Source organism: Musa acuminata, chromosome BXJ2-5 (assembly GCF_036884655.1).
Source record: "Musa acuminata AAA Group cultivar baxijiao chromosome BXJ2-5, Cavendish_Baxijiao_AAA, whole genome shotgun sequence".
NCBI lineage: Eukaryota > Viridiplantae > Streptophyta > Magnoliopsida > Zingiberales > Musaceae > Musa > Musa acuminata.
The window spans coordinates 3,827,989-3,854,529 of record NC_088342.1 but is presented as its reverse complement, the minus strand read 5'-3'; the positions used below and the strand labels follow the sequence as shown (position 1 = coordinate 3,854,529).

Sequence of the window (26,541 nt, the reverse complement as noted above, 5' to 3'; positions counted from 1 at the left end):
ACTTTGGGTGCCACCTTTAGAGAGCATGTAGAAAGGAGAACACAAAGGAGAACACCAATTACTTTGGGGTGTAAAATCCCACTAGGGAATGTACAAAAAATCATCAAGTTATAAACTCGCATGAGTTTACTCCAAATTTCACTCATAAAATAGAATATCATATTTTAAAATTTTCTTGTAGTGAATGATTTTAATACCTATATATAATTATAACATCTAATTAAAAAATTTATATATAAACATAATATATTTAAATTATATATATATAAAATATTCATAGGTCATTGTCTATATCTACGTTGGCATAAACTTGCACGTGCTTATTTTTCTACCCAATTACTTGAGTGGGGTACTAGTATCCTTGTTTGTAAAATAGGATGTGAGTAACGACTAGACTCGATAAGCATAAATATTTATATATTTATTTAAATGAGTATTTATTATGTCATGTATATCATATTTTAAAATCATTAACATAAGATAATTAATAATAAATATATTATTCTATGACTTCTTTAACAAGCATAATCCTATAACATAGTATAAGCAAGATAGATAAAGAGGTAAAATTCTACATTGAAATAATTTAAAATACTTATATGCACATGTAGAAAATATAGTAAATCCATAAACTTCTATATTCCATATCATAATATATACTTACACTCTCATATCGTACATCATCGTAATATATACATACACTCACACTACACTCTCACACCGCATCATAATATATACGTATATTTTCACAATATACATCATAATATATATATATATGCACTTTCACACTGTATGTCATAATATATGCATGTACTCTTATACTACACGTTATAATACATATATACACTACACTTTCATACCTCACATCATAGCATATATGTGCATTGTATGTCATAACATATCCATATACTTGCATACCGCATATCATAGAAAACATATATATTCTCTCACATCCACTTCATCATATATGCACGTATACAATATATTTTTATCGTAATTCACATAGTTTTATACTTACAATATATATACATTTACATTGACAATCATATCATTCTGCTTTTCAAAATATATTATAAAGATAATAATTTATTGGATCACTGTTTTATAGTGAAATAAACTTATACTTACCTGACTTAACTCAAAATGAAAATAACAATCAAAGACCACGTTCCTTAATGAGCAAATGTATTAGAAAATAAAAAATCCATCAAATTGGGAGCATAAGATTATGAGATGCCTCAATTGAGAATCATATCTCTTGAATTATTAATTTATAATAATTTAAAATAATAATTCATAGAAAAAATTTGATAAAATCGCTAGTTAATATCACTCAACCTGAAAATTTATCTAAAGTACACTATTAATCTTTCAACAATTAATTTTATAATCAATGAACTAGCTATTATCAATCACACACCATCACATAATTCTATGAAAAAAATTTGCTTCATTATTTTAGCTGATCAAATAATCTTGAATTAACATAAAATTTTATAAAAATAAGAGATATAAACCATCACATAATTTTGAATTTTGTAAACTAAATACACACTAATTTTTAATTTAAGATAGAATTATTTGGAGGCTATACTATTCTCCTAATTAAATACTAATACATATTTTGTTCCGGTGAAATTGGGTTGGGACTAATGAACTTATAAACCTCGTATCTTGGTGTACGGTGATATTCACTCAATTCTAAATTTCTTAGAAACCTAAGTGAACTTTTTAAAATATATCAAAAGGATAAAATCTAGTCTTATCTTTAAGAGGGTCAATTTAGCTTAAATAGAATCCCTTATTAGAAAATAGAAAATTCTAAGTATATTAGATTGAGACAAAAATAACTTCATGCACCAATCCCATATTAAAGTCATACTAAAAACCTTACAATCATAAGAGATTAATACAAAACAAATCAAAAATAAATTCAAAGTCTAGATTACTAAAAAATAACTGAAAAAATCAGTTTATAATTTATAAAATTAAAACCCTAGATATAGTATGAAAAGAATAGAGTTTTTCTTACTTCAATCTTACTTAGAGTTAGAATTTCTTGACCTCCATGAAAAAAAAAAACTGAAAGAATGACTAAAAAAAAAAAAAGGATCAATCCTATTGAACATTACCCTGAGGTATAGGGTTCAATCCTATTGAACATTATTCAAAGTTTTTTTTTATTTTTTATTTTACTAATATAATTATAAAATTATAATAATCTTTAATTAAATCTAATTTAATTTGATAAAAATAATATTTTTTTGACTAAACTTATCCTTCAATCTTATATATCACCATTCTTGATATAACACTGATCTTTAATTATATTTTTATTTATACCTACCGCATGAGATTTAAAATTTAAATTTTTTTACTTTAATCATGTTCAAACTCAGATTCACTTAAGATTGATTATACCACTTCTAATCACAATATATATATTTATTACCTTAACATAACCCCATATTAATTATTTTATACATACATATTAATCATAAAATACCGTTTTCTGCTTGTAAAATATGTTTAAAACATTAATTCTTATACATGCTGAATCAATATTTTATAAAAATATTAAAATAATTTCTTTAAAAAATATATGTTTGAATCTTAAAAATAAAAAACATGAAGATATTATTTATCATATTTATAAATATAAACATCACAAATCATATTACTAAATAAGAATAAAATATAAATATAAATATTATTTATATTAATATACTAATTACACTAGAGAGTGTAAAAAAGAATTATTATAATTTATTCAAAATCATCCTCATTAAAGGAACAAAATTTGTCGATCAGGTTAACTAAATCCTTCTTGACGTCTGCCAGCTTAATCCGCCACATCCAGAAACCAGATGTGGCCTTAATTCTTTAGCCATCTGACTCGTTTGCACCTTGTTCTCAAGTCTGATCAATTGATGTACCAGACTTACGAGTCATAACCAAATTTGGCACTTGCACTTCAAGGAAAGCTACATACTCAAAACATTCTCTACTTTCATAGAGAGAGAATACAGCTGCGTATCGAATTAAAGGTCCTATTGGACATAGAGTTGGAGCCAAATTTATTCTGCATCACAAATAAGAGAGGTTTCGTCAGAAAGAAACAAGCAAATGTCTACAAACAGCAGGTGAAGAGCATCCTTGTGCAATTTCTTCAGTTGATTGCAGAACGTCAATGCTGCTGCCTCTGATCCTTTCTCACAGTTGCCACTGCATAAAGCTCATACGTGCAGGCTGAAAAGAGATCAAGAAAAGAAGTTCGAGAGTATTGAACACAGTGAACAAGCAAAAAAAATTTGTGAAGGTATAAAGAACACATCCGAGTCATACCGAAGAACATATAATTTTCTTACAAGTGAAAAAAAAAATTGCAGACTTTAATAGCCCCAGCATTCTGACTTATTCAACTGTCACCAAAAAATACTCACCAACAGAACACTATTGCAACTGATGGAAAGATCTCAATAAGTAACCCAACATTGAACCTAGAGATATTAGGGCTTCTAAACCATCTAGGACAAGAATCATAGTTGGTGGTGCGCTGATATAGGTTGATACATATCATGCCAGAAAGGTGTCAGCAAGGACCACACTAACCTTGATGGAAGATAACTATGCCATTTTTCGGCCAGCACGAGCATGCAAACAATAGGTACCACCCCAAAATGCCACTATATAACACATTTTGATCTGGGATTCCAAGAACTAATCCAGAAAATAATTGTCCGAGTTCCTATCAGTTGGACTCTTGTTCAAACTGAACATCTTTGAAAAAGCCTTAATTGAAGAACCCATATGAAAAATAAAAGAAAAGATCTCAATTGACATAGAATAGATTAAAAAAGACCCAAAGACACTTTTAACCCGAAACTGACTCGACCATAACCAACTTTAGGGCTCAAATTGTCCCTAAACTACCTACATATATCCTAGTTGTACACCAATAAGCATCTGAGTCAATTTATCCAACCAAATGATATCTAACACAAAGATGTGCAAATAAATGAACGTTTTTTTAGCATTTTAACAGGATAAGAAGAAAAATATTAATGATCTTATGACTGGTAAAAACATAGGGTTTTGCATAGTTTTTCTTGCATCTATACAAATAAGACAGTTAAAATTGCAGAAGCAATTCTTACTTAATAAACTTTGGTTTGGCAATAGTCCTCGGAGAATACATGATGTAATCAGAACAGTCTAGATTTGGCTTAGATTCGGTCTAAATCGAGCCGCGTTAGTCGAGAGCTCTTTTTTCTTTTAGAATCTATATGACTTAATTTTTAAGAACATTAATTAAATAAGGATTCTAGGCAGTTGAACCTTGCTTGCAAACCTCACAATTTAACCCTTTGACCATAATTTCAAAATAGTATACTAGTAAGCACAACCTATATAAGATAATTCACAAAGCCAGCATACATAAGCCAGTTCCAGCATCACCAATTCTCTTACTGCTACAAAATGGAAAAGATCATCATAGCATGAAAGTTAAAAACCAAGCAAGGCCCCAAGGACTAGTCTGGGATTGTATAGATCCTGAATTGATTACAGTATTTACTGTGTCAATCAGCACAACATTCAAGTGACAATCAATTGTAATCAAGTCAAGACACTCATCGATTTATGAAAAAATACCACATAATCCTGCCTAAAAGGGTTTTCTTTAGTGACATGAATTTGTATGACAAAATTATACACTACAACAAGGATATTGTTACATGATGACTGGAAGCTTTAAAGATAGAAATATGACAAAAATCATACCAGCAACAACAAGTATAGTAAGAACATCCCCGATTTTTGACACCCGCTTCAGGTTATTCTTATATGATTTGAACCTCTTTAATGCTGGATCTTCTTCCAACAGCTGTGATCATGCAATTACCAACCAGAGTCAGAATGCAGAAACAAGCACAGAGTGCTGGAGACATGAAGGTATAAGAATTTCAGACATAATATTACATTAAGAGAATAAATGCATGCAGAAACTGTAAGGACCTGTTTAGCTTTAAAGTTCCTTCTAGAGTTAAAGTGATTGCTATTGAATAAGTCCCTTTCAATTCTACCAGCATAAGGCTATGAGTAGTCTATTGACGCAACATTAATATACTAAAGAAGTTTTTCATCATGAGAAGACTTTTCATCAGCCTCCACCATCATATTGTGTAAATTTTATCCATGAGTGGTCTCAGATGAACCAACAAATGAAGCACTATTTACTCCATCAGGAGTATATCAGATAAAATAATGTCCAATTAGAGCCTTTGAGTAATAGACTCACATGTACACTTTCTAGATGATGCCCATGTTATCAATTGTGCAAGGTTGGTCTCAGTTGGGTGGCATAGTAGCGGTCTGAGTTGGATGCCACAGTATCATTCCAACTGCAGGCCAATTCAACAGTATCACAATAAATCCAAGCAACTAGTTTTCTTTATGCTGCTACACTACAATTTAATTGGTAAAAATATATTTAAAAACGCTGATCTTAACTCCACTTTTAGCAAATTCTAGATCTGGGGTGATGAATCATGGCAATTGAATTCATCAAAGAATGGTCTGCCTAAGAAGTAAAAGGACGACTGATCATATCCCTTGCAGTGACTCGCAACTCAAACAAGACCAGAATGTAATCATGAACAAAGGGCCAAGAGGATGCCATATAAGTTCTGTGTAAAGAAATATAATATAACTGTCCATCTGGCTTTCTAAACCTTGCTGTCCCATGTTTTAAGCTCTTCTCCCTCCTTCCACCTTTTCTTTCAAATAATCTTATCTTAACCCTGTTTCACTTCTGATGTTACAATTACCCAAAATATTATTTTAACTAATTGCTGATTTGAAGTAGTTGCATGAATGTTTTCTCATGATATAAAGACAACAATGCTTTGCTCTATATGGATCTCATTTTGAAGGGTAATTGCTGATTGCAACATTCAAAACTCTAAATTCGAGGAATGATGAATATAATGTCCATAAAAGGCATTGCAGAATGTTATGGTAACTTGGTGAAAGGGATACTATAATTCAAACAACATAGGACATCAAAATTACGATTGGTTAATGCCTAAATAAGGTAGTACAGCAAATGTGCTACCAACTAATTTGGTTAACAGATGCAGATTTTAAATCTAAACTTTATTACTTTAAACACCTCAGTAGCAATACTGAAACCTTACAACAGTAGATGCTTCTTGCTAATTTTTCCAAGGTCCTCACAAGCCAGTGTCATATATATAGTAACATCATTTTGTTTCTAAATTAATAAGAGCTGTTGAGAAAAAACAACAAACAGATGTTGAATATAAACTACAACTGCCACCGAAACCACCTATATTTTCCATGTTAAACAAAATTTTAATTTCAAGAGAAAAATTGAAATATCCCTTATGCTGAGTAGAATACCATACATCAGTCACTGCAAAGAACATTTATTAAGATTATTCAGTGAAGGAAAAAAAGGGAAAAAGTTCAGCTGCTAAAGCAAGGTATATCCAATTAATACACTGACCAACTGCAAATTAGGTACGATGCAGCCAACTAATGCGAAGAATTAGGTTAATTCTCTACCACAAATTCCAAAGACTCAAAGAGGAATCCTTAGCATGCAGTAGTAGATCATGAGAACTAGTTGTTATTGCCTACAATGAAAAATGCCTAATCGATGCTTTGAAAATGAAACCAACAAGCACCTGCAACTCATTGTATTTCCAATTATCAAGGATTAGGACTATTTACACCTACAGTAACCAAGGAAAAAAAATGAAGATAATGGTTCTAGAATAATAAAAAAGGTGAACCTAAAGAGAAAAGGAAAAAAAGGGATGCATCGATCAATGACCGGAAGATCTATCGACAGTAACCGCAAAACAAATTCTTTTTACTTTCCTAAAAATCAACCACCGAACTCCCTAATCTATGTTTGATGAAGTAAGTGGACAGCAACGCGAGCATCAAAACCTATTTTTCGTCAGAAATCAAGAAAATTGAAGAGGTGACCAGAAAGGGAATCAGAGAGGGAGGATGGGCCCACCGCTTTCTCGCGGGCTCCGAGGTCGATGTGGTATCCGCGCCGAGAGATCTGGTTGCTCGGCGACGTCGACGCCTCCTTCTGCAACAAAGAACAAGGAAAAGATGACGACAGGGACGAGATCAACGACAGATCATCGATCCGATAGGCAATCTATTCTAGATGAGTTAGAAAGTGGAGGGAGACTAGCGACGAACCTGAGAGCTCGAACGGAGGGCGGCGAAGTGGGTCGACTCGGCGAGTCTTCGGAAGGCGGCCATCGAAGTCGAGGGACGGACACGAGGGTTTGATCCAAACGGGGGAACACGACGATCGTTCGGGGGCGCGTTGATGTCGCGTGGAACCCACGAGACTATATAGCAGAAGTCCGCAGTGGGCTCCATAATCTTCGCCACGAAGGTACACGATCGGGTAATTAACGAGGCGTACAAAGAGAATTTCTCTTTTTCGCTTGTGCTGTTGTGACACGTGACGGATAGCATGTGGTCAGCGACGCATCAGGCTGTTCGTATCAAAACACCGAGATTTCGCTGCAGTTTGTACGAAGTTCAGTTGCTGTCGTGCGTATTGCAGGGTTCGGCTCATCCACCAATAACTTTGCGGAGACAAAGGTTCAGTTGTGGGCCTGACGCTCATGTGTGGTGTAAAAATCCTGAACCCTGCATGACAGTTTTGCACCTGGTCTAGATTGGTCTAAGTGCAGCCCTCGTGATCTCATAGCACGTGACTGTCACGTTTCCTTAAGGTAGAAACCCGAACCCGATAACACGATGATCCGATCTAAATCCAGAATAGACCTCTTTAGATCCGACAACCTTATCAAACGGACTTCGGATCCTCCGGTCAATAAATCAGGCACAGTTATTTTGAACCCCGTCGGATTACATCATGAAGATATACTACTGTTTGCACTTTAAACATATAAATAATTTAAGATCTATAACAAGCTCAAATTAATAGTGTTAGTGTAAACAACATGGAGCCGTGGCCTCGGGGCCGACGCGGCTCGGTTCGGGTCCGGAAGGCGGGATCTCCCAGGTGCGGCCCTCGGGTTCGCTGAGGTAGTCGACTGCGGCGGTCCGATGGGGACGGGATCAGCCGACTCCGCCGGAGGGGGCTCCTCGGCCGGGCGCGCGCTCCGTCTGCAGTCCTGCACACAGGTCGGGTCGGGAGAAGTGACCCGACCCCTCCGACGATCGAGTCAGTAGATGGTGGAAGGGGTAGAAAGAAGAAGAGTTTTTTCTCATCTGTCCCTCCCCCCCCCCCCCCCCCCCGCTCGTTGAGAGTGCGAGGGTATTTATAGAGAAGCTTGCCGCGGTTTGATGTGCCGGCTTGCCGGGGCAAATGGTGGCGTCTGACACAGGCGTTGCATGGCGTGAAGAACCGAGCCTACGCGGGTGTTAATGCGCCTCGGGCAGTGTTTTGACCGGGTACCGTCGCGCCGACCGAGGTGTGAGGCACGGATGACGTCAGCCGAGTCTTATCGTAATTACCATCCTCATCAAATAGTATAATGTCCATCATTTCCAAGTAATCCAGTCTATAAATGATATCATTCATCTGTGGTTACGACATTTACAGGAGTTCTAAAAGAAATGTAAATTACTACTCCCTGAAGAACAACTGTTTGGGTGAATCCAAATGAAAGGCAGGAGGGACTAATGCATTTATTGATCACAATGTCTCAACATTATGCATTGATTCATCCACAGTATAAGGAATACAACTTTGTGTTATGATCTTAATATAGACATCCTCCTGTAGACTTGGAGCAAGACCAGGAACAGCCACAGGAGCATTGAGGACAGGAGAGGTTTGGAAGACGGCAGCAGGTTGTGGGGCGTGAAGGTCTCAGACTACAGCACCGATCTCGGAAACAGCATGATCCGAAGCATGGAGGTCTTCCGGCACAGCACCATTGTGGTCTACAGCAGCCACAGCACCATTGTTGAGGACAGCAAGAAGGCCTCCTGCTACCGCACAGTGGTTGGCTGCAACATGAATCGGAGCATGATGGCTGATCACAACATGAACTGGAACACCGTGGTTTGAAGCGGGAAGACCACCACTTGCAGCAGCCAGGACTGGAGGAGGAAGCATTCCAGCAACTGCACTGAGGTCTGCAGCATGACAAGCTTGAGCAACTGCAGCATGCTTTGCTGCAGTTGCACGATACTTTTGAGCAGCTGCAGCATGTTTCTCCACAACTGCAAGGAACTTTCAAGCAGCTGAAACATGTTTTAATGCTACTACAAGGAAACTTTGAGCAACTGCAAGGAATCCCTGAACAACAGCAGCATGGTCGACTGGTAAGACCCTCGCAGCACTCAGAGCAGGGACACCCATAGTCGCAACAGCTACAGTTTTGTGGACAAGAACAGTTTGATCTTTCAAGCCCGAGGATGTACCAGCTTAAGCAGCAAATCCATGAGAAGTCCAAGCACAGCTTTGACCTGTTGATTCAATAAAACAAGTAATTGTCACTCATATAAATGCTCTTCTATAAACAAGATGCTAACATCAATATGCTAAATTGTCAACCTCTTGACCTGGTGCCCTCGAAAAGTGGTGCTAACAGCGAAGAAGATGGAGAAAATTTTTAGTTGTAATCTCTGTTTCAACTCTTCATAAATGTGAGATGATCACTAATTAAGATCTTTATGAATATGAATAAGGTTTATGTAATCAGATCAGTAAATGTTCTAAATGAGCAATTCAAGTGGTTTTGCTGTAAACCGATCACATTCTTAGTTATAAGAAAATTCAGTTTATTACCAACTCTTCAACCAAAAACAACACATGAATGAAGCAAAATAACATTAAATCATGATTTTGAAGGCATCAGAGACAGGTAAATGCCATACATTTATGGTTTTCTATCTTTAGTTTGTTCTGCTTTCCAAAATTTCTGATAGTGTCTTATTCTTTAACCACATGCCTTCAATCTTACATATGCAAGTGTGTACCAACAAGCCTTGGTTCCTTATAATACACAAGCCCAGAGCACTACTAATTCCTTGTTGCTTTACTGTAGGGCATCTCTCCTACAAAACATCAACAATTGCCAACAAGATGCAGTTTCACAATGTCATGAACTAACATGTATCCTGCTCTAATTTATGCTGGAATGAATTACTAGATAAAAGCTTCTAAATAGAGCAATTTAGCCTATATTCATTTTGCAACTCCTTCATGGAGATTATTTGCACCTTTGTGAAGATGTACAAACACTTAAACAAGTTCAACAAGTAAGTGTAAAGATCCTTGAACATCTTTTGAGAGTAGAACTTCATGACAATCAAGATTTGGTCATTGTTTAACATATCATGAGTCAATCTACACCAAGATTCATTTAATTCAGTAAGCATTATATTTCAAATCAACTAAGCATGTCAGAGTTGGACTTGAAAATTTTGTAAAAGGTGATGTCAATGATTAAACTTCAAATGACAAGTCCGATACGGAGTTATATAGGGCCAAAGCATCTTATTTTCTTTTCCTGTTCTTTTGATATATCAAGTTGGTTCGTGGTTGCATAATTTTTGTTGAATTGCACTCAGAAAAATAGTCTATGAACATTTATAAATGTACAGTGATTCAATGAACGAAACTGATAACAGGTGACTGAGTTGAGGGAGTACCGTAGCCATCTCCACAAGCAACACGATTTGTGCCTCCGTTTATTTCTAATTGACAGAAAAGAACTTGCAGATGTTATATTCTCTTACATAAATCTTGGTACACAACAGGTGAAGTTGGAGAATCATACATAGGCATTAGTGGATCTGGTTTCATCTCCACAAATTCGTTTACCCTGCAAAGTAATCATGACTTATACTTGTGAATCTGTATAAAACTCTATCGTCTCAGATATAGTTCAAAGTTCTGCATTGGCTACAGCAGATGCCACAACTTTATTCAGATGGTCAACATTATCAAGAATGTTACTAGATGGATTTTAATAAAAGTGCTAAAATTGGTACAAGAATTATATATAGATTCTAAAGAAAAAAAAAACCGAATCTTTGTTATCATAGAAAAGAAAGTGGCATTGCAAGAAATGAAAAGAACGGTGATTTCTTCTTGTGTAAACATTTAAATTCTGTAAAGCTTATATTTGGAGACAACCTACCGAGTTTTCCTTTCTGAATCACTAAATAAAGACAAATAGTATACAAGATCTGACAAGTGAAGCATACTCCTTGCAGCATCTGGAAACAGGTTGAATTCCCTCGAGCGATTGCAACTCCTCCTGCTCAAACATAAAATTCCAATGAGACATTTATATTTTGCAGAACAAAGTTTTCACAGTACCATAACAGAGCAGCACATCAGCACCAGTAAGATTTTACATGCTCATGCTGCAATACTTTTATACAGATAGATGTCCACTCCACACAATAAGAGATTCCCTTCAAGGCATTTCCTTGAATAGATCATTTAGCAATTTGCTGGTCAGAAACTACAATCTTTCCTACGTAGTTCTACCAGTCTTAATATGGCAAATTGATATGTAAACTCGAAGTCAAAATTTAAATTCATACAAAGGAGGAACATGCTGCCAATCTCACATATGACATTCATAAATGTTCCAGTGTGTCTGTTTATATATATATATATGTAACAAGCAGTCAATCCAAATAGTTTCAGCATTACATCAAAGCTCTATCACAGCAGGGGAGCTGTAGCCACAGTCACATGTTGAATGAGGCATGTCAATCCAATTCTTGTGAACAGTTGTTTTAGCCACATCAGCATCTTTGGCCACTTAAATAATCTCTGATTGCCTTGATAAATTTGACAAAGTTGATTTGATACTGATTTGTTTTACATGACAGGATGCATATCTCAGTATCTGTTCATTCGGACAAGACTCCTAAGATTTAGCTCTGTTTCAGAGGCAGCAAGACTGACTTACTCTTCAAACAAAATGTAAGCTTGATTAAGATTATCTTTCCAAATTAAAGAAACCAAACACCACAAAATAATTCATTAGAAGTTGCCTCCCAATGTAGCCATCACAAGTACTCAAGGTTTGCACAAAAAACTAGCCAAAAGAGGAACCTTTGGAACTTCACAAAGATACGTCGAAATCATAGCTATCAAGCTCACGAAGTCATGCACCGTCGGCAACAGGAGAAGAAAAGATGAGATTTTTGCGAGGATTTATGGGGTGGCTTTTTAGTTACCTCGATGAAACCGATCTCGCGGTTCAAGATGTGCAACTCGAGCTGCAGCCTCCGGCGGCCGCAGACGTCGGGGTACTTGGGCGGCGACTTGGGCCTGGGCGCCACCACCACAGCCGCAGCCGGCTGAGGCGCGCGGGGTACCGGCTCCTCCATATCCAACAGCTCAAACGGATCGCCGAGCACTCAAAAGGCCTCGAGATCAAGGAACCTAAATGAGGAGTTAGGGAGAGTGAAGAGAGATGACGGCAAGGGTGGGGGGATGAAGAACCAGGACGGGAACCCCATACGCGCTATGTGGGCGTGGAAATAATAGAGGCGGTTGCGGGAGCAGCAGTAGCAGGAGGCATATTTCGCCATTTTGCTGCATTATTATCTCTCCATCAATGCATCTTTCTATCTTTCACGTACACGCACGCATCACGACACGCCTCGAGCGTTCTTCTTGTCCGATCACTGCTGCAGTGCCCCTGACAACTCCAACATCGCCACCAAAATTGTTATCATTGTCATCATTATTTGCATTCGACAATAGTAGTGTGAGAGAGACGAATGACAGAGAAAGGTGAGACAAAGGAGAGAAGAAAGAGATGCATTCGAGAGAGAGAGAGAGAGACAGAGACAGAGAGGAAGAGGGAGGATGATAGTAATTGTAAAAGCCTGCAAGCTCGGTCCTGAACCGTGCCGAAGGCGCAGAGGAGCTGCTGTTGGCCTCTCCGTAGCCCAGCAATCACACACAGTCTCTCTCTCTCTCTCTCCGTATCTCATCACGCAGGATCTCACCTTGGTGTTTGGTGGCGTTGCTTGATGCAGGGAGGGGTTCGTGTAAAGGAGAAGAGCACCGTACCACAGGACCGCACGTGACGCCCACCGCCGAGGGTGGCGCGACTGTCGCATCCTCATTCCCCACCTCAACTCTGCATTCAATTCGCGTTCTTGGTTTCCAGCTCAAGCCGCTCCGAGCAAAACAGTATAATCTTCGCAGACTCCAATATTTCGAACGTTCAAGTGTCTCATCTCGATGCACAGGTTGCGTAAAGGTTTCCCTGTCAAACCATGGAGGCCTGTTCATGTTTCAGGCAGTGTTCTTCCTCAAATTAGTAGGAGGTATAAATCAAAACCTGCTCTCCTTCCGCAGCAACAATTGACACCTAAACAGCACAAAAGCAAGCCAAAAAAAGATTCACGAAAGTGGAAGCAGGGAGGCGTAGCAGGTAAATGGCATGGGCATTAAGAGCCCGGGCTGCTTGAGCCCCGAGAACATGGCGTGCTGCAGTAACTTACCTGTGCGCAGCTTGAAGAAGCATAGCCGCCCACTCGTACAATGTTGCCGCTAAAGGACGCCTCTCATTTGTAAGGCAATCAGTGAGATCGCGCACCAATTCGATGTATTCATCTTAATCTAATTAATACGTCCCATAATTATTCTATCGAAAATTCGATCTAACGTCATCTAAAAATAAAAATTGATAAAATGATTTTTATTATTTTTTTGAAATTTCAATTTCAATTTATTGAGCAATAAATAACTCGTCGACGGAGATCGCACTCGGGGCCCCGCAGTGCCACCCATCGCAGCGGCCTCGACTCGCGGTCCGCGTCGGCCGGTGGACCCCGCGGAAGGAGTGGCGGAGGGCGGCTCGTGGTTCCCTTGCAGAACGAGCTTCTCGGGGGAATCGAGTGCATCATTTATGTGGATAATTATTTTTGCCCTTCAATTTCTTGAGGTTAAGAGACGCATTGATACGGTTCAATTAATATGTAAATGATGACAGGCCATGAGATCAGACATTTTATATTAATTATTCTCGAATGATAAAAGAAAAAATTAATTCTACAGAAATACTTGGTGAATATTTGATCAATAAAAAAAAATTCGTTTTGGAAATTCATTTTATTCGAACAATTAAGAAAATTAAGGATTAAGTGACATATATAATAAATATTAGATAATAATCATGAGGCAACTTTCGAACATTTCAGAGACCATTTAAAGGGGATGTGAATTATAGTCAAAGTCAAAGCAAATGGCCGCGTCAAAGTCAAATAATGAATTATAGTCACCCTGGTAATTGCTCCTTCGCACCGGTGCTTTGGGATTCGTGCAACACATTTGCTCACCCGTGTCCTCTTCTCCGAGTCACCAAGACAACAGTGAGGAGAAGCGGCACTGTGCGGAAAGCCTTACATGTCATCCCCATCCCTTTCCCTTTCACTTGTCGCTTTGAACCTCTCGGTCTCTCCCAACCTTTATCTTCAAGAGGAATGTAGTATGATGTACCCACATCCAATTATTATGGATGAGTCCTCCATGTGATCATGAGAAGGAAGAAGAAGAAGAAGAAGAAGATAGCCTAGTAGTACCAGTCACCACCAGCTTGGTTTCTCTTCCTCTCCTCGCCCTTCAGCTCAGCATCAATCATGGCGCTCCTGCCACCGCCATCACCCGTCTCTTCTGCACCTTTTGGTCAGTCATCATTACTACCCCATCATTTCAGCAGAAGTGGGAGGTCAGGTAAAAGCTAAAGCGAGCAGGAGGAGGAGATGAAGAGAAGATAAGACGATAGCTATGTGGGATGCTTCTCTCTCTCTCTCTCTCTCTCTCTCTCTCTCTCTCCCCTATTCTTGCCACGGGGAATCAAGCGTCTTGGTCCGATCCTTTCAGCTTTAGCTACTTATATGTAGTGTAATAACCAGACATCACTAGAGTACTGTCTTCTCCCTGTAAGTTTTGTGTCTTTATCATGTTTAATTTGCCTTCGGTTTCTCCCATTCGGATCTCTCCCTTTATAGAAGTCAGCTGTGGTGTAGCGATTTCGATCTCAAGTTGATGTAGTTTTGTGGTCATGTACTCTTGTGAGCTTCTTGATTGATTTGTTCATCTTTCAGAGATTATTAACAGCTTGTGGAGGAGATCCAACATCCTCTTTTGCTGTCCTCCTTTTCCTGTTGAATTCCTGATAAACTGTCATGCTTGAATTATTATCTGCTGATGAGATTCTCTTCTCCGATATGCTCTTGTCTCTCATCAACAGTCTTTAAGAAGCTCGGTGATGATAACTGATCTATCAGAAAATTCATCATTCTAGACACTACCTATAAAGAAGATCACATGTTGATCATCAAGTTGCAGTGCAAGCTTATGTTCCCTAGTCATTAATGCATGCCCATGAAGCTATAAAGAGGACCATCTCAAAGTTTGCTCTTAGTATGTTAACCTTGCAATTTGTTCTTATGCATGCAGTTTTATTCATCTAACCACACTGAAGTGTTTGTTGAATGGAAAAGGGAAATGCTGTATTTAATTTTGCAATAACAGTGCAATCACATTAATCTGAATCTAAGTCAGATTTTGAGCATAATTCACAAAATACATATCCAATAACCATAAAACAGGCTTGTTTATTTATTATATATGGAGAATAATAGATGGTTAACTGAAACATTATGATGATATGTTAGAAAAATATTTTCTGGATTTATGTTTGATTAAAAATTTGTGTAAAAGCAGTACAAGCTTCAAAATCATAGTTCTTTTGATTTAATAGACAGAAAGATTACTGATCACATGGATTTTTAGCTTCAAAGGTTTGAGTAAATAGAGAACATGAGCATATGATTGCTCATTACCTCAGTCTTCAATGAGATATTCTTATAGCTTTTTTTTCTCATATCCTTTTTCAGGTCTCCCATAATTCTTATTATCTTATGTTCTTCTAGTATTATAAGCATGGAGATATCAAATCGAAAAAAACGTCGGCTTGCCGACTTATCGATCTGTGATTTTGAGATCAATACGATCAAACATTTTTAAATTATTACTAAAAATATGTCCTTTTTTCCCACCAAAAAAAAAAATTTCCTGAAATATGTTCGATTTAATTGAAGATCCAGTTATTTTTGCTTGTTGCTATTGAAGAAAATATGTGAAGAAGACAGGAACAAAAGGAAATGTGATCTTACTAGGTGGAACACTTTTAGGTTTTCCTTTCATTCAATGATCTATCATCCTCAGGTTCCTGATTTCTTCACTCCTTTTCTTTCCTTTGCTGGAGCTGTGAGTTGAAGGAAGTGGAAGAAACACTGGAATTTCCCTGAAGCCACATGCACACTCCTAAATGCCATTTTAATTCAATGTCAGCAACCCTAGGGTTAAATTTCTGCCATAGTTCTTAAGTGTCACCATTAGGTAGGGAGATTCTTTCTCATGTAGATAGCAGCCATTTCTGACAAAGACCTTGTTCCTTGATCCAGACACAAAGTGAAGTGAGAAAATTGTCATTTAGTTTCTTCTTTTTCTAAAGGAATATTCCATCATATAATCTTGACTTAGTTTATTTTCATCATTTTGCATCTACTGCCTGCCCACCTTTACCATGTGATGTTCACATGTTTTTCTTGGGGAATTCATTACTGGCTAGTCCACTGAACAAGCAGACAGGTAGATGAAGCTTGATATGCCAGTTTATATTGCAGATATAGATTGACATGGGTTTATAGCTACAGACAAGTTTGTGCCAATGGCTTGCTAGAACAGCAGCAAGGCCTCAGCTTGAGCTTTGCTCTCTTTCTTTAAGGACAAAATTAGATACTACAACACTCTTTATGCATCAAACTTGGCATGGTAAGCTTCAGTTCTTCGAGTTCACAAGTGTAGGGTTTTTGCTTGAGAGGAGCAGTAACAGGTAAAACATCAGATATGATTAAACTGTGACTGACTTGAGCTTGGAACTTTTTTGTTTTTTGTGAAGAACTACTGCATTAACCATGCTTGTCTAGCAAGAGTATTTTGTTAGGTCCTAAGAACCTGCTTAGGACATTGACAGCAATCTGATTTGACATTTCACTTCATTATCAGATTGGTTGGTGACAGCAGGAGAGAAATATAATTATTTTAGAGATTAAGTTTATAGATAGATTACATTAAATGATTTTTTTTCAAAGTTATTCACTTTCTAAGGTAATTAATAGAAAACTAAAGAGTCAAGAAAAAGAATTTTCATATGATTTTTATTAAATTTTAAAAAAAATCTACCATGCAGTTCCTAAAGAAATATTATGGTAAGTCTTAGGGGAAAAAATTGTCTTTATTAATTATATTGATATGTATCATAGGGATTGTCCATCCCTACTTAATTCATACTTTGTAAAAATAGAAATGGATGAACTTACAAATAATGTATGGGATAGATCTAATATTATTTTAATTAAGTAGAGTTCAAGTGAAATTAATTCTAAATTTGGTTATGTAGATAAACCGTAGAAATTAAATACTTCAAATTAAGTAGGACTGGACCTGAATATATGAGATGTAATCTTAATATCACTAACCGAAGAAATAAAACGAAATTAAAATGGATGGTTAAAAAATTTTAGTAAATAAAATTTTGGGTAACTTGAATTAATTATGGTGAACAAATTGATAAGGATATTATTCATGAAAAAAAATTATTATAATAAAAAGGGACATTAGAAGCTTTTTGTGATGTCTTACTACCATTTGTGAGAATAACTATTGAGCTTATCAGTTACTACAAAAGATTAAAAAAATATTTTTATTTGTGAATTTTTTAAAAAAAATAAAAATTATAGAAATATATTTACAATACATATATTGTAGTTACATGATTTTAGAATTAATTAGTAGTGCAAGTAGGATAAAGGGAGGTTTGAGAAGATATTTTTAATAGTTATAATAAAGATTTTAAGTGTCCTTGATTTAAATAAAGATAATAACTTTGTATATAGTTCAATAGCATATATATAAAGATATTAAGTGTCGTTGTTGTAAAGATAGATAAAGATGGATACAATAGAAGAGAGATGAGAAAATGTGGAAAGCTAGCGATACATTCATTAGACCTCAATTACCCATGAAGATTATAATCATACCATTTTATTAATTGGGCCTTCTTTTAATTTCTAAGCCATTGTTTTTAATTAAGATAACTCCTATTAACCAAGTAAATAAACAATTGTTTATAACCTTTAATGCTCATTCTCCCAAACACAAGCATTTAGGTTATTTATATGGATATTCAACTGAAATAATTCTAATACTCATTGAGACTTCACTAAGATGTGCATTATGTAGCTCTGCATACTAAGAAGGTGAGAGTTGATGAGGTTTGGTGTAATAGAAGATAAGATTTCCCCAACTATACGAGGAAATCTTATCTATTCTGTTGAGGAAAATCCTCTATTCTATTGAAGGAAAATTCTCCCTCCTAATCCCTATAAATATGAGAGGGACATGCTAATGCATTTAATCGCTTCTTATCTTCTATTCTTTCTATCATGGTATTAGAGCTGCTTGCCTATAGTAAGCTCTCTTCTTGCTGCCGACTTATTTGAATAGTTGGTTGTATAATTCAATCATAGAAGAAAGAAAGAAAGGTAAAAGCTTTCATATACTTGATAGTAACATCAGCCTCATGTCTCACTAAATGTTCATTCTTATTTTTATCTTATAATTTTCTTCACATTTATGAACTTTTATGAAAGACACTCCAACAAGCACAACATGATGATAATGACGATGATGACAATTACAGAGGGGAATTTAAGTGTAATAAACCAATTAGCAGCTAAGAATCAAGTGAGGAAATAAAGATGGGAGCGATTCATCTTAACTCGGTCGGGGCTCGGCCGAGTTCAGAACTCGGCCGTTTTCAGACGCTCCGAGTTACCATGCTGATTTGGACGCCTGCGAAATGACATCATCCCCTCCGAGACGACGCTACCGTCGTCGTCCGCCAGGAATCCCATCGGCGGCGAGGCAGCCTCCTCGTCGTCGTCCGCCCCCCTCAGGGCCCTCAGCGTCTTCTTCGCCATCGTCTGTCGCATGTCGCCGCCGCCCCCGCTGCCTTCCGCGACCCGCATCAGCACGCGCTCCGCCCCCGCCGACCTTGCCAGTCCGCGGAACCGGAGGCTCCCGCGGCTCATCCCGTAGAGCGCTGACACGCAGTACTCCTCCACCGCCGCCGACGGCGAACTCATCAGCGACACTACTCTCGCCACCGCCCCGCCGTCCATCAGTGCCGCCCGTCCCTCGGTGCTACTGGCCAGGTTGCACACCACCATCATCGCCAGCCTCACCAAACTCGGCCCCTGTGACGGCGGCGTCTCCTCCTTCTCCGATGCCACGGAGAGCAGTGCCCGTACCGCCCCCGGAGCTCGCGCGATCTTGGAACGGTTGGCGCTAGCGAGAGATAGGTAGTACAGCGCCATCCCGGCGTCGCGGCGGGCGCGAGCTCCATCGGGGGAGGGCATGGAGAAAAGGTTGAGCAGTGGAGGGATGGCTCCGAGTACACCGATCGCCGCCCGGTTCTCGTCCTCGAGGGCGAGGCTGAAGAGGGCACCAGCGGCGTGGTCGCGTGCTTCCGGGTGGCCACCCTCGAGCACTTCCACGAGCGGCAGCACCGTCCCCGACTTGACGATCCGAACCCTATTTGCGGGCTCCAAGGAAAGGTTCACCAATGCGGCGGTGGCATCGATCTGGATGGCGGTGCTGTGGGTAAGGAGCATGGGACGGAGGGCTGCGAGGAGACGAGGCGTGCAGAGGGCAATTCGGCTGTTCAGGCTCTCCCTGGTGGCTTGCCGTAGCAACACCACGGTGGATTCTTGCTCGAACATGTCCTTACTCATTAATTTGATCACCACTTCCTCCTCCGACACGTCGATCTCCGCAGTCGGAGATGGGGCAAGATCGGAAGCCGTCGGATCGTTGACTTGAGGTGGTGGTGGCGGCTCTTTGGAGGCTTCCTCCACGAAGACCTCATGGAAAGAGGAATTGGAGGAAGAGGTGGGGTACGAGTACGCGGACGAGGTCGACAGCGGAGAGGAGGAAGCTTGCTTCCTCGTGCGAACGGAGAAAGCGGGAGGAGTGTTGGGACTCGTCGCCTCCCTAAAATTCTGGTTCGATCTCGAGCGAAAGATCCCATCTTTCTCATCCGAGAACGCCGAAGAAGCTAGCAAGGCCTCACCTTTTCCGTCGTATCTGCCGTAAGAATCTTCGACCGCTGCTCCTCTGAAGACCTCACCTCGTCCCCCCCTCGCTCTTTCAGTTCCACCATACGCGTATGTCCCCTCTCGCGCTCCAAAGGATTCGCCTTTTTCCACCTCCTCTGCTTCGACGAGAGCAAGGGGCGGGGTGGCGGGAGGTGGATCGAAGGAGGGAGGCATAAGGCCGCGGACGAGGGAGCGGGCGGCATCGAGGGGGATGGGGATGGGATGCGGGATTCCGGATCGCTCGCACCACCGGAGGATGGCGGACTTGAGCGCGACGTTGGGGATGAGGACGAGAGGGGAGAGGCCGAGATCAACGGCGAGCCCGGGCGGGGAGAAGGCGAGGTCGGCGCAGGCCTGGATGCAGCTGCGCTCGAAGGTGTGGCCGGAAGGGGGAACGATGACGGGATCGGCCATAAGGGAACAGGAGATGGGGCAAAGGAACTCCATGGGCATCTCCGCCGCCGCCGTGGTGCTGGAGGACGCGGGCAGGGCGGAAGAAGGCGAGCGACGGTGGAATTTGGAGAAGTTCCAGAATGACTTGTGGTTACCCATTCACTCCCATCTCCATCCACGCCGCGGGTTGGCCGCCATATCTCTCCCCCTCTTACCTTGCTTCTCTGCTCCGTTCACTGTTCTTCGCACTCGGTCAATTGGAAGAACGAAGACTTGAGGGATACAGCAAATGGGGACCAATGGAGAGCGTCGTTCAACTCAAGCTAGAGAGAGAGAGGCCTTTCGATGATATTTCACAGAATGTATGTATACTACTGATGGGAAAAGATGATCAACAAATTTATGATTTTTTAGAATTAAGCTTGAATTTAAAGCATGATTTCAATTAATAATTGATTCTGATAAATTAAGTTAATATTTCATTATAAGAAAACTTTATATATCCATATATATATATATATATATATATATATATATATATATATATATATATGAATTATATATATATATATGGATAATTAAACTAAACATTAGTCAACATCGTTGAATTAGACCAGCCAAAGTCAAGATCCAAATTTAGCCACGTGGTTCCATATCTAAGCAGCACGGATTAGTAGCTCCATCTTTTGAATGGTTTACCAGTCTAAATGAAGCTTCTGAGTAGCTCTCTGTCTTTCAAGTTGGCATAATTGTTTTCCTTTTTTTCCTTTTTATTTTTATTCATTGATATGACAAAACAGAACTGCTGACTTTTATGATTAAGATCTTCCTATGAGCTGAAGTATGTAATATTTCAAATAAAAAGCTTCAAACATGCTGCTACTGTGTTATAATTTCTCATATTTTCTCATTTTAATTGCTTCTCAGTGTTCTCTAAGGTGTTTTCTTTAGAACATGCAAAAATAAAATGGGCATAAGAGTCATATGGGTTACATAAGTTCTTGTACAGTCATGAACCATACTTTGGTGGTAGGTAATTGATAATCCATTAATGGAGATATGGATATTAGTTGATTATACACAATTTGTAGAACAAGACTTTGACTTTTCACCTTCCAATAGACAGCTCAGCTTCTACATTTTAATTTGTACCTTTGGTTTAAAGAATGATTTATTACATATGGGATGACTGCAGCAATGATATAAGGATGATATGCACATCATGTTTATTAAAATAAATTAGGCTTGTCAAGACTAAACTAACATTGACTTTCCAGCAAGATCTTAATCTTCTATAAAACATATGGGCATGATCCATGCTTCATATATATCAAGCATAAGTTTTCCTACACTCAATTGTGTGCCCAGGCAAATAGCTGTTGCCTTCTCCAAGAAATGCCAGAGTTTGTCTTTGCTGCAGCAAATCTGCTTGTTCTATAGTTTTCTCCTTATTTTTCTCATACATCAAGATCTTATTTGAAGTATGTCACTACAGGGTTTTGTTACTTAATATTTATTGCATATGGTAGTGATTTAATCCTCTTTAATTTGCAAATCTTCATCAGGTTCAGCCCCCAGCCAGAGAGAAGAGAAGAACTGCAGCAATAGAAGAATTTTTACTTTGAAGTTGATGGATCATTATCTGTATTTGAGCATTTTCCTTCCCACCACACAGGGAAGAAGGTCAATTTCTGATTTAACTTTCAACATTTATGACCATTGTCAACATTATTCTGATAATTTATGGGACTTGATATAATCATTAAGAAATGCAAGGTTTTCAATTCTAGAAAAGATTTGAACTCTACATCCTACAATGGGACAATAATCATACAGCTAGAGACCAAATCAATAACACCATGTTGGGCCTTTCAGCTTTCTGTTTGTTTCTCATCTCCACTGTATGATTCTATAATGTGTTACTTACCTTTCAAAGGCAGTAATGAATTTTTTGGTGTTTTATATGTTAAAACAAATCAAATGAAAATTTTAAGTTGTTATTAGTTGACTTGTTTTCGGGAAAAGATGCACGTAACCGACCCTCAAATGGTTGGACTTCATGATGTTTTTTTTTTGTTGGTATTAATTGACTTAAGCCTTATGATTAACACATCATAGCTCAGTCAGTCTCAAAATTCAAAGCTAATCTGTGAATGGTTTTTGAGTCTAGTGATACTTATTAATTGACATTTGGAGATCCTGAAACTAAGGCACTTTCTTGTATTTACTTGCTTGAAGCAAAAGTGCAGTTAGCTAACATGTCCTTTTGGACCTAATATTTTTATTTGAATGCTTATATTCTAGTCTTCCTTTCTATGAAATAGATGTGTATTTGCTTCTAATCAAAGCTTGATAAAGTGTGAAGAATTGCTTTCTTAGTCTACTTGCTTACTCCTCTCTTTGTCTACTACAGAAGTAAACAAAACAAATTGCTTTAGGTCTTTGATGTGCCAACCATGGATTGTCTCACCTGAAATTGTAGATGTGGGAGGAAGGAGATGTTTGTCTCCATGCTCGAGTGATAAGAGGTAGACAGGTAGAGGTCTCTAGTTGATGTATGTGGAAGAAAGACATTCCATTAGTCTCTTTCTTTCCCCTACTCAATTATTCAACTCAATCAGAGAAGAGATTCTTTCCATAGCTTACATATAAAATCTTGGCCTCAGTTTCTTGCAATTTATTTAAAGATCCTGCTGATGCCATGCATAACATGAATTTGGTACCATGTTGGTGCAGATATGATTTGGTGTAAAATCAATTTCTAGCTCAATATATCAATCAAAAATTGTTCTGGTGTATGAGGATATTGCTACAAAAAGAGTAACCTTTTCAAATTCAGCAAAATACACATTCACACTTGACAAAACGTTTGCTCAAGTGGAACATTCAAATTGTTGTTGAGAAAATTATTTGGGATTTAGGATCATGGCTTAAACACTGGAAACTTTAATTTACCTGTGGGGCTTTGAAACATGAAGTAATCATTTCTTTTGACTGTCTCTACCGCAAATAAAAAGATGCTAAGAAGCTAAAGCTTTGCAGAGGACTGTGTCCTGACAACTCGACTGATTACCTTTTGATCTAAGCTTTATTCAGCACTGCAGACCTTAAAGAACCTTTTATTGAGAGTTTTGGCAACCAGGGAATTCTTCTCTGTAGGGATGGCAGGATTATCATTATAGTTTTTGATAGGTTTATAGTCTCCCATATCTTGTCTTGTAATTAGGTAGCTCACTAGCTAGCCAAGGCAGGTCTGAAGTTGGAGGATCTTTCAAAGTTTTATATGTCCAGGGATGTAAATGCTTTGTGATTGTTGATAAAATTCTTCATTCATCAAAAGATAAGAATAACAACAACACATTGCAGCAGTTCAGCCCATTATGTTTGACTCTTCAATAAATTCAGATATAGTTAGAAGAGAAGAGGGAGAAATGCTGTGTTGGGTGATTCTAAAAAATCATGGAGAGTTTTGTGTGCTCTTTGTGGGGTCTCAGATTAGCTTTCCTTTCTCTCTGTCCTTCATTTAGTTCTCCAAGGCTAAAGTTGATCCCCTGCATACTTTGGAAGCCAGCCAGCAACTTGGAAAAAGAAAACCATGTTTTATGGCAAGTGAGCTCCACATTATTTTGTAGAATAATCACTTTTGTATTGTGTCTTTTGCCTATGATCAAGGGTTCTTTCACTTTATCCCTGAGCTTTCGAATGCCAGCTTTTCCTCACAAGTCTTTAATCTATTACTGTGCTATTACAGCTTTTTTTGTGTGAACAATGGGCTGTCATAAGACTCAGTTGGCAATAAAGCAAACAAGAGGGAAGCCATTACAAGGGTTACTAAATGAACTAGGCTTATGCCAAATATATATGTTTTTTGTGATTGCAATTGGAAAGTGGAACAGAACCAGAATCTGGTCTTCACTTGCATGATGACATTTTTTGGGACATGAAACAACAGAGTTTGATGGTGATGGACAGATAAAGGTGTTCAATGCATGATCTCTGGCAACTTGGTGCCCTCTTTTGCTGGAAGGCAGCCACCACCAGGTATCTACTGAGCTTTGTATTGTATCTTGTTTCAATTACTAGACACAAGTCTGTCATTTTCTTTCTAATTGCTAGGTTGAGATTGATGCAGTTCCAAGTAACATGGATTTTTTTTTGTTCCAAACTTTGAAGCCTAAATCATTACCTGTTGATTATTTTCGCGCTGTTGTTATACCATGACAGCAACTAAATTAATATTTATGTTGGAGGCTGGATTTTTTTTCATATCTGATTGTACTACATTTTTGTATATTTTTTAATATTTCTTTTGGTCATCAGGAAAAGTTAAAAGTTTCATTATTTTTTTTTTACTTACTATTGTTATGGCTGAAGTCTAATAAGATGCATTCAGATGACCAAATAGGTGAACATTTGTTAATCTGTATTGTGTGGTTGCTTGACCAATATATTAGATGGAAAAGGTTGGTAGGAGACAGTGGGTAGCCACTAAACATTTCATTTATTAAGATAACATACTTGATATCATTTATTAAGTTGCAAACTTAAGATGGAACTATTGCTAAGAGTGGATAATTAAAAAAAAAATCTTTACCAAACCTTCAATGATTCATGACTTTTTTCAACAGTGTGATTAAATATATACACTGTCCAATTCCTGAAAGCCATTTGGATCACTGCTGACAGCAGGTTTACCTTTCTGCATGACTTCATTCATATGATTCTGCATTGATGCACCAAAAACTGCAAGCTGGCCTCTCTGCTATTAGATAAAACCAATAAGAACTAGTCAAACTTTGTTTTTGGCCACTGAGTCTCCCAAAGACAGATTTGAATTACTGCTTCATTGTGTGTGCCTATGTGCCACAAGCTTGAATTAACCCCCTTTATTATGTGCCAATTACTGATTCACAGCTGCAATCTTCTTAACATCTTATAAAAATTGGTATGAGTGGGAGGCATTTCATGAGAGAGCTCATGGTAGATTGAACCACTCCTTTGTTTACATGGCAATGCAGCTGTGGTGTCTATTTATCACCAAACAAAGAAAGTTGATGGAGAGAGAGGCATATGATGTTGTCCATTCTTCACTGCTCTCATATGCAAATTTTGGTAGACAACAGAGTCTTTCTAATTTATTTGAAGGATTCTAAATACTCACTTTTTACATATCACAGCATATGTTTTGTGTGAACATGTTCTACCAAATAGGCTTTCAACTTGCCAATAGACTAGTGAGGAGAGAGCAACAACTCAAGACAGGTATTTTATTTATGTGATGTTGTTTGTTCCCACTTTTATGCAACAAAGTGGTGATGCCATTCCTACATTTGTCACCCCTTTCCCTTGCAACTTTATGCACTGCATTTAGTCTCACATGGGAAATGAAGGATTCCTTTCCCTAACTTATGAACCTTCTTTATATGCTGAATTAACACTGGATTTCTCTTCCATCTGTGTTGACATATAAACTGTCATACATCTGAGCTGTTACTTTGTTAGATACTTGTGGAAATTGGTCCTTAAAGTTGTGTGAAGGCTTGAAGCTTTTCATCATTGAGTATTAGGCTGTCCACTGAGATGAAAAAGATGCATGTTATGTTTTGTGGGGGGGGGGGAAGTGAGCTCCACATTCCTTGCAATATCTGGATACTGTTTCCTTGCAGCATTCAGCTTTCTACCAATGCTCGCTTTCCTTGCATCGTTTTCTTCTCTCTTGTGCTGCACTTTGATGATGATTGATACTGAGCATGGCATGACGAAACATGTTTAAGATTGATCCAACACACACACACACCTCACAGCACAACACCACTATAAGTTGCTATGTACATTAATGACACACACACACACACACACACACACACACACACAGTCATAGTTGGGTCCCACATAGCCCCAACT

The 26,541-nt window shown here is 38.3% G+C and overlaps 3 protein-coding genes and 1 long non-coding RNA gene across 10 annotated transcripts; 1 reads left to right on the top strand and 3 right to left on the bottom strand.

Moving 5' to 3' along the window:
• Positions 1-2,989: 2,989 nt before the first annotated feature.
• Positions 2,990-7,405, bottom strand: LOC103983991 (succinate dehydrogenase subunit 7, mitochondrial). The gene is made up of 4 exons (XM_009401376.3): positions 7,246-7,405; positions 7,052-7,129; positions 4,783-4,885; positions 2,990-3,249 (listed from the first exon to the last, which is right to left on the bottom strand). Exons 1-4 carry the CDS (start codon positions 7,306-7,308, stop codon positions 3,188-3,190), a joined length of 306 nt encoding a protein of 101 aa, XP_009399651.2. The 5' UTR covers positions 7,309-7,405; the 3' UTR covers positions 2,990-3,187.
• A 1,223-nt stretch (positions 7,406-8,628) lies between these two features.
• Positions 8,629-13,611, bottom strand: LOC103983993 (guanine nucleotide-binding protein subunit gamma 4-like). Of its 5 annotated transcripts, XM_065108082.1 has the most exons (8): positions 13,519-13,611; positions 13,356-13,385; positions 13,018-13,280; positions 12,238-12,704; positions 11,248-11,300; positions 10,818-10,862; positions 10,690-10,734; positions 8,629-9,501 (listed from the first exon to the last, which is right to left on the bottom strand). In XM_065108082.1, exons 4-8 carry the CDS (start codon positions 12,388-12,390, stop codon positions 8,790-8,792), a joined length of 1,008 nt encoding a protein of 335 aa, XP_064964154.1. In that variant the 5' UTR covers positions 12,391-12,704; positions 13,018-13,280; positions 13,356-13,385; positions 13,519-13,611; the 3' UTR covers positions 8,629-8,789. The 5 variants fall into 5 exon arrangements, with proteins under 5 accessions (XP_064964154.1, XP_064964155.1, XP_064964157.1 ...); XM_065108083.1 differs by lacking the exon at positions 13,519-13,611 and having other exon boundaries at positions 13,018-13,298; positions 13,356-13,423; XM_065108085.1 differs by lacking the exon at positions 13,519-13,611 and having other exon boundaries at positions 8,629-9,255; positions 9,457-9,501; positions 13,018-13,385.
• Positions 13,612-18,671: 5,060 nt separating this feature from the next.
• On the bottom strand, positions 18,672-20,976 carry LOC103983990 (U-box domain-containing protein 41-like). The gene has a single exon (XM_009401375.3). The coding sequence runs from the start codon at positions 20,794-20,796 to the stop codon at positions 18,889-18,891; it is 1,908 nt and encodes a 635-aa protein (XP_009399650.2). The 5' UTR covers positions 20,797-20,976; the 3' UTR covers positions 18,672-18,888.
• A 907-nt stretch (positions 20,977-21,883) lies between these two features.
• Positions 21,884-24,901, top strand: LOC103983989 (uncharacterized). Of its 3 annotated transcripts, none has more exons than XR_671611.3 (3): positions 21,961-22,118; positions 22,203-22,320; positions 24,389-24,901. It is a non-coding gene; the product is annotated as an uncharacterized LOC103983989 (long non-coding RNA). The 3 variants fall into 3 exon arrangements; XR_001977959.2 differs by having other exon boundaries at positions 23,051-24,901; XR_010486799.1 differs by having other exon boundaries at positions 21,884-22,118; positions 22,203-24,901.
• The last annotated feature ends 1,640 nt before the right edge of the window (positions 24,902-26,541 follow it).